The sequence below is a fragment of the Crotalus tigris genome, unplaced genomic scaffold (genome assembly GCF_016545835.1).
Source record: "Crotalus tigris isolate CLP2741 ecotype Arizona unplaced genomic scaffold, ASM1654583v1 scf7180000018585.330925593:3314079, whole genome shotgun sequence".
Taxonomy (NCBI): Eukaryota; Metazoa; Chordata; class Lepidosauria; order Squamata; family Viperidae; genus Crotalus; species Crotalus tigris.
The window spans coordinates 1,655,900-1,663,091 of NW_024097088.1; the positions used below are offsets into that span (position 1 = coordinate 1,655,900).

General features: G+C 46.5%; 1 protein-coding gene across 1 annotated transcript; it reads right to left on the reverse strand.

Annotated features, from left to right (window-relative positions):
- Positions 1 to 1,516: 1,516 nt before the first annotated feature.
- LOC120313154 lies at positions 1,517 to 5,315 on the reverse strand. The gene is made up of 3 exons (XM_039354722.1): positions 4,612 to 5,315; positions 2,926 to 3,055; positions 1,517 to 2,569 (listed from the first exon to the last, which is right to left on the reverse strand). Exons 1-3 carry the CDS (start codon positions 4,712 to 4,714, stop codon positions 2,173 to 2,175), a joined length of 630 nt encoding a protein of 209 aa, XP_039210656.1. The 5' UTR covers positions 4,715 to 5,315; the 3' UTR covers positions 1,517 to 2,172.
- Positions 5,316 to 7,192: the final 1,877 nt, after the last annotated feature.

The following is a 7,192-nucleotide window of genomic DNA, read 5'->3' on the forward strand; positions in this document are numbered from 1 at the left end:
AGCCATCATCTCCCACCCCCACCGCCGCCCTCATGCCAAACTGGCTGAAGGAGGACATCCTGGAGGAACATGTCCCACATATAAAGTTGGTTAGAAGTGGCAGGGAGCCATTGGGGAAGACTGTAACTTCACCAGTGTTTTTATGTTTTGATACTGCATTAATTGAAACTGGATTTTCAGTTTCATTAGTCCGAAATGGTGTAGGGTTTCCTGTCTGAGCAGGGGGTTGGACTAGATGACCTCCAAGGTCCCTTCCAACTTTACTACTATTACTATTACTAGGATGTTTTGGAAATCTCCTCCTTCTCTTCTTCTTCCCTCCTTCTCCTTCCCTCCCTCCTTCCCCCCTCCTCTTCCTTTCCTCTTTCTCTTTCTCCTCCTCCTACCTTCCCCCCTCCTCTCCCCCTTCCTCCCTTCTTTTTCTTCTCCTCACAGTGCAAAACCATCCAGCCCTAAATTCTGAGTGCATGGAAGACACAGTTAGGTGACCACTTGCAAGGTAAAATGTATTCATTACTTTGGCAGGATATTTTCCCTTTCAGATGCTGCACCTTACTAAGACCCTTGTGAGGTAGGCCGGCCAGGGAATGCAACTGGCTTCTACGACTCTTTGAAAAAGGGAGTATAATCTTGGGGGGGGGGTGTTTTATTAAAGAGCAGGTCACCTCTGGAGAAATTCCCTTATCTCTGGTTTCATCAAAGTTCTGGGTTTTTTTTAACCCAGTTTCAACCTCATCCACTTTGAATCAGCTGAGAAAACAGCACCCTCTAGTGTCCGCCTTTTGCCTTGCACCTTTATTTTCCCGTTTTCTTATAATTTTTCCCCCCCAACTGCATGTCTCCAGCACTACGGGTCAAAATGCCCCAAGCCTAGAAAAATCCAAAGATGAGTTTCTGCAGCACCCACATAGATTCTGGTGCTCTAGAAATTCAATAAAGTGAAGCAGAAATCAATATCTTTATATATATATATGTTCCCCTAAGAAGTTTGGCAGCTTCCGTTAGGAAAGGAAAACTTAACAGAAGAGACGGTTTTCAAAACGTTTATCCACATTTGATGTTCCTTGGCCAATGTTTGGGCATTTAGCATATTAAAATATGTTTAAATATTTTATTGGTAACCACCCAGAGTCTCTATGGAAAGGAGATGGGCAGTTTCAAAATCTGATTAAGATGTACATATAGTATAGATGTAGATATAGATAGATGAGAGAGAGAGAGAGAGAGAGAGAGAGAGAGAGAGAGAGACAGACAGACAGACAGACAGACAGACAGACAGACACTCAGTTGTGTAGCTTTTTGAGCGAGGTTTTGGAATTTAAAATATTTGCAAAGGAATATAGGACACAAGCTGATCCACTTCTGAAACTCTAAAAATATGCCAAAATGTTATTGAAGCACTGAGAGAATGGAGAAAAGAATTATGCTTGAATCAAAAATCTGGGGGTTTTTTGGTGCAAAACAAATACAACTATCCAAGCAGGAGGTAAATATAGCTTTTTACTGTCAGCAAAGAGGAACATGGAGGCTGTTTCATGAGTTCTTTTAACTGCAGGCTCTTCAAACTGGATGGTGAGTGAGAAAAGGCAATTAAAATATCCCGTTGATCAGGCCCTTTGCTGATCATTCTGTTCCTTTTTTTCCCCTTTTTTGTGGACCATCAGCCTGTCCTTCCTTCCTGTTTGCCATTCCTTGTTCACTGACAGTCCAGCTGTTCAGTCAATTTGGATTTTGGTAAAAAAAAAAAAAAAAAAAGTAAAATCGCTTGCCATCATTCGTTTCCATGTCATTAATTAGAAGGTTTTCCCCTTGCATTTCTATTTATATCTTTTAATTCCTCAAATAGGTCATCTCCTTCCCCATAGTGGAAATTTGCCTTGGATTTCTACTCGCAGTGACAAGTCCTTCTTCTTCTCTACTTTGAACAGCATCTTAGGAGGCTTCCAATGCTTGCTTTCTTTCTTTCCAGAAGAAAAACAAAGTGATACGAAGGTTGGCTTCCCACACACTTCTCCAAAGTGTTAGTAGAGATGGAGGCCAGCCATAGATTGGAGGCCCTTTCAAAGTGGCGTAATGGCAGGTTCTGACCCTCAAGTCCAAGCCGTGGCTTCTACAGAAGCGAAGGAAGCCAGTCCAGTCCACCAGTCTTCCTGGAATGGCTGGTCTCCTTCATCACATGGGGTGGATGGTGCAAAGTATCATGCTTCCTGACTCGTTACTTCCCTCACCATCTTCCTCTTGGGAGTTCCTACTCGTGAGAGACTCCTTCGAATCATTCCAGGAGGAGCTGTACAGGTCCTGGACATGCTCCAGTGAGTAAATGCTTCCCGTTTCATCCAAGTGGAGACTTTCGGAGGAATGGCTCTGATAAATGTAGCTGATGGCACTTTTATGGTCGGGTGTGGGCTCTGGTGATGTGGAGCTGCAGGCTTTGGACACAGCCGCTGTTGGTTTCTCAGGTGCTGCCCATTCAGAAGAAGTCAACTGGTTGGTCTGAGGAGTGAGGACAATCTTTGTCTCCACACAGTGGGTCTGGATGGTGTAAGATTTCAGATCCTCCTTCAAGGGCCTTCAAGCAAACAAGAGGAGGAAGAGCATCACCATAACACATGATTTTCTGCAGGACTCCAAGCATCATCCAAGAGGAGAAGATGTTTCCATCCAGAGGTCCGCACATGGACAGCCTCTCCTGATATGTTCCCATCAGTGGCCCCAAAGCAGGCAGAATCAGCTACCTCCACCCCATAAGAGAGGATAACCTATTATGTTAAGTCAAGGTTTGCTTCACTGTGGATTGATTAAACACGGGTAGTCCGTGCTATAAATATTATCCGACAGCAGCTGAGCCAGGATGTAAACTATGATTCATTCTATCAGCTACAGAGGCTGAGTTCCTCACAGCCACTGGTGGGTGTTCATACTCACATGTCTTTACTGAAGAGTCTGAAGTGGAGCAAGAGGCATCCAAGGATCAGAAAGATCAAGAGGACCATGAACAGACACATAATGCCAATGAGGAGATCTAGCTTGACTCCCTGCTTCTCCATGGAGTCCTCTAACAAAGGAAAGTTGGTTGAAAGCAGAAGTGCTACTTAATTAATTAGTTAATTCATTGGACTAACTTTCCCATCCATCTGACTCTAGCTGACCCAGAGCTGGAAATCAAAGGCACAGCATGACAAAAACAACTAAAAATATGAATGGATACAGTAATCGTTCAAGCATTTCCAAAGACTTGGTTTTGGAAGACGATGGGAATCAAGACTAGTGACTGGAAGCAGTGGAGAAGAAGACTTCTCTCCTGGGCTCTGAATGCAGAACATTGTTAAGACAGCTGTGCCCGCAGACCTGAAAGTCTGAGAAGCTGTGGAGATATGGAACCCCTTCCTACACCTTCATCCAAGGTATCCATCACATGACCAGTTCCAGAGATGGAACCATCAGAGAGTTCTAGGCTTTCTAGTCTAGCCTTTCTAGTCTTCCAGTGGACCATTCTGATTTAGCCATAGAAATGAGGTGGCATCTCCAATGAAGTTCCATTTCTGCTGATCTCGTGGAAGACACATCACGGCACAGCTGGGCAACTTTCTCAACCACATTACGGAAGGGATTTATTCTTGTCGTCCTGCAATGGCCATTAGCCTTCAATCTGCTCATGGTCCCTCATCCAGGAATTAACCTAGTTCCAGCCAACCTAGCTTCTGAGCTCAGCTCATATCGCCACCTGCTAAGTCTTATCATCATTCATATCTTTTTAGGACAGTGGTTCTCAACCTGTGGGTCAGGACCCCATTTGGGGTCGAATGACCATTTCACGGGGGTCGCCAAACAAGGCTGTCCGCCATTTTTCCCCCTTTTCTTTGGCCACACCCCTGGCACCCGGTGATGTATAAGTGGTTGGGGGTCACCACAACATGGGGAACTGTATTATGGGGTCGCGGCATTAGAAAGGTTGAGAACCACTGTTTTAGGAGGACCACAGAAGCTGCATCCTTCCCAGCAATGCCTCTGGTTCTATCCAACCCCAAAATGTCAATAAGCAGGAATCTTTTCCTGCTATATTAAGAAATGTTGGGAATTGCCTCTTCGGATTGTGAAGCGTTTAATCAGCCAGGTTCAATTCTGTCTGAATTTATATAAAATTTATACTAGCTTGGCAAGAAGCTTCCGACCAAGATTTCAGATGGCAGCCCCCTTCTTGGTGTTAGCAGAGCTCTGAAAGTGAGAACTTCTATAACCTTAATGAAGTCCCAAGAACCTTTGGGGGAAGGAAGCCATGACGCTTCATTTCACATCAAGTCAAAAGAGATACACAGGTTTTGTACCTGCTAATTCTGCTTCCTCATTCAATACAAGCTTAGCTGCAGAAGTGCAACACCCATCAAACACAGGGGAATTTCCTTTTTTTGCACCATTGGGGGCCCCATCTTGACTTTCTTGGACCATATCCTGTGGACACCCCATCTCCATAGATGATGGATGCCAAAGTGACTTCCTGGAAGCTGAAACCTAGAACATCTGAACACCTCAAGTGGTCTAGCAGGTAAGGTTGGTGGGGTTGCCACACAGAAGAATCTCCCTGTCTGCTTTCCCCTTTCGAGGGCCCCCTACCTTGACACAGGTGTGGCCTTAAAAAGATGGAGAAAAGTAGGAAAGTATTGGAAAAGCTGGTCATGGTTTCCTCAGCCTTGACTTCTCCCCATGCTGACTTCATAGCGACTTTGCCATGGAAATCCGTGACACGCCCAGCATTCTTGACAACATTCTGACAGCATCATCTCTGCCCAGTGGAGGAGAAAGGAAACCAGGACCTCATGTGGCCGGAGAAAGTCTCAAACAGGACATCTTCTAATAGGTTGGCCTTCTTGAGATGTCATCTATTCCTGCTTCTTCACTCTATCATTCCTCCTAGCTCCTCCTGGTTCTCTGACCCCAGCCGTGGCGTCTACAACTCTACAATACAGGTCTAAAGATGACAAGGCCATGGTACATCTTGAACAAAGCAAGAGCACATCGCAATGGGACAGTAGATCAGAAGAAAGGCCCGGCCCATTTGGTTCCAATCAGAATTTGCAAACTCTCAATCAAGCCCATCTCCCTCTGGAAATCCTTGCAAAAAAAAAAAAAAAGTCCCAGGAAACTTCGATCTGCAATTCACACAGAGATTAGCATTTTAACACCTTTCTTCCCCAAAGACTAGATGATTTTTGTGTCCTCCTGTTTAAATCCCAATTAAACTTTTGACCCTTGTCACATTCCAGAAGGGGTTTTAATGGTGGGTTGTATTTAAGAAAAAAAAAGGGTGCCTGGGAGAGTCTTTTGTCTGCACCTGCGAATCTTCCAAAGAGCATTCCCTTCTAAATCTTAGATAATGAGAAAGACTCCTTCCACTTTCTCCCTTCCAGTTAGGTTGGCCTCCTTATCAGCTTGTTCCTTTTTTTGGGGGGGGGGGAGACAAAAAAGGAAGGCCTTTTAATCTTTTGTGGTCTTCATTGTAGAATTGACACCTCCAGTGTGTAAGGAGATTTTTCTTTCTGGAATAATCACTAGAGCTGTGGATTCACAGCCCCAGATTTAGGTTTAGCCATTGGGATCATTGGCCACTCCTCCCTTTTCCTCCAGTCACACACAAAGAGACACGCAAGGGGGGGGGGGAGAGAGAGAGGGGGAGAGGGAGAGAGAGGGAGGGAGAGATTCTGCCAGTTTGGAAGTTAAGCCCACTCAGGGCTGATCAGTCTTTGAAAAAGAGACCACAAGGAAATCCCACGAATACAGGCTAGACTTGGAAAATGAAAGGAGACCCACAGCAAACCACTTCCCTCCAGTTGCTGAGAAAACAAGGTGGAGCTGCTTATGAAATGATCCCATCCTGAGTTCAGCTCAAAAGAGACTTGGGTTTTACTCAAGCTAAGGGGCTAGGCGTGATTAAAATGCAGAATACCAAATGCGATGTAAGAAATAAAATAAAATAAAAGGGTTTGAAAGTGGGGCCAGCTGACTAGAGACAGCTTGAAGCGAAGGGTAGGGAAGTCTCCCCAATGGTGGAAGAAGAATCATTGGTCTTCCCACACCTGGGCATTGGGTTCCATTCCTGGTGGTCTCCTTTTCCTGACATTTTGCAGCCCTTTAGGCAAAAGGCTTGGTTTTAGTTCAAATCAAGACTTGAGGAACCAGTTCAAGAAACTTTCGGTCACTTGTCAGACAGGGTAAACACACAAATGTGTATTTGCACAGTTGGGCAGAGCTAATTAACAAGTGTAGACTCAAGGCAGTTTTTGCATCAGCAGGAAAATCTGCTGATTGGGGAGAGGAAGAGGAAGAGGCACCCAAACTGTGTTGATCGCTGCTCACTTCAGCCATTGTGCCGAACACCCTCGACCCAGCTGGATGAGCTTTATTCACTTGCCAGATCCCTACTTTCCCCCTTCTCTGTCACGTGGCTCCAGGCTGAGTTCAGAACACTGCCTGGCTTGTTTCATCCACAACAGCCCTGTGAGGTAGGCTGGGCTGAGAAAGAGGGAGCTTCCCCAGCCTAGGGGGAGGTGTGCACCTTGCCGAAAACCTCACCAGGTAAGAGCAAAGAATTGAACAGACTCCCCCCCCATACCTCTCTGGAGCTGATTATTCATAGACTCAGAGGCCTGAAAGGGTCCTTGGAGGTCTTCTAGTCCAGCCCGCTGCCCAAGGCAGAAGTCTCTGTACCATTATATGAGGAGGGGCAGCGAGTTCAAGTCGCCAACCAACCCTCCGCCTCGGATCGGATCGGCGAGGAAGCCCCGCTTCTCCTCCTCCTTCCCCAATGCTGAACTGTTGGGAAAATAAATCTCCGTGCTCTTTTGCTGGGACTTTCCGAGTTGTTGTTTTTTTCCTTTTTACTTGTCAATTTCTGGGAGAATCAATTTCGGTTCGGCCGCCCGGGTTCGGCAACAGCTCCGGCTCTAACGGGGAGAGGCGCACCTGGCGGCCAAAATCCCTGCCCGGAGGCGCATCTCTCTCTCTCTCTCTCTCTCTCCCCCTTCCTCTCCCTCCCTCCCTCCCTCTCTCTCTCTCTCTCCAGCTTTGCGCACCTGGGCGACCGGGGAAAGCAGAGGGGAGATGCCCCAAGCGCTCGTCCCGGGGCTGCTAATACCGGCACTACACCTCCCGAGCTGTTCTCGGGACGGGACGGGGCGGGCAGACGCGAGGGTCTGTT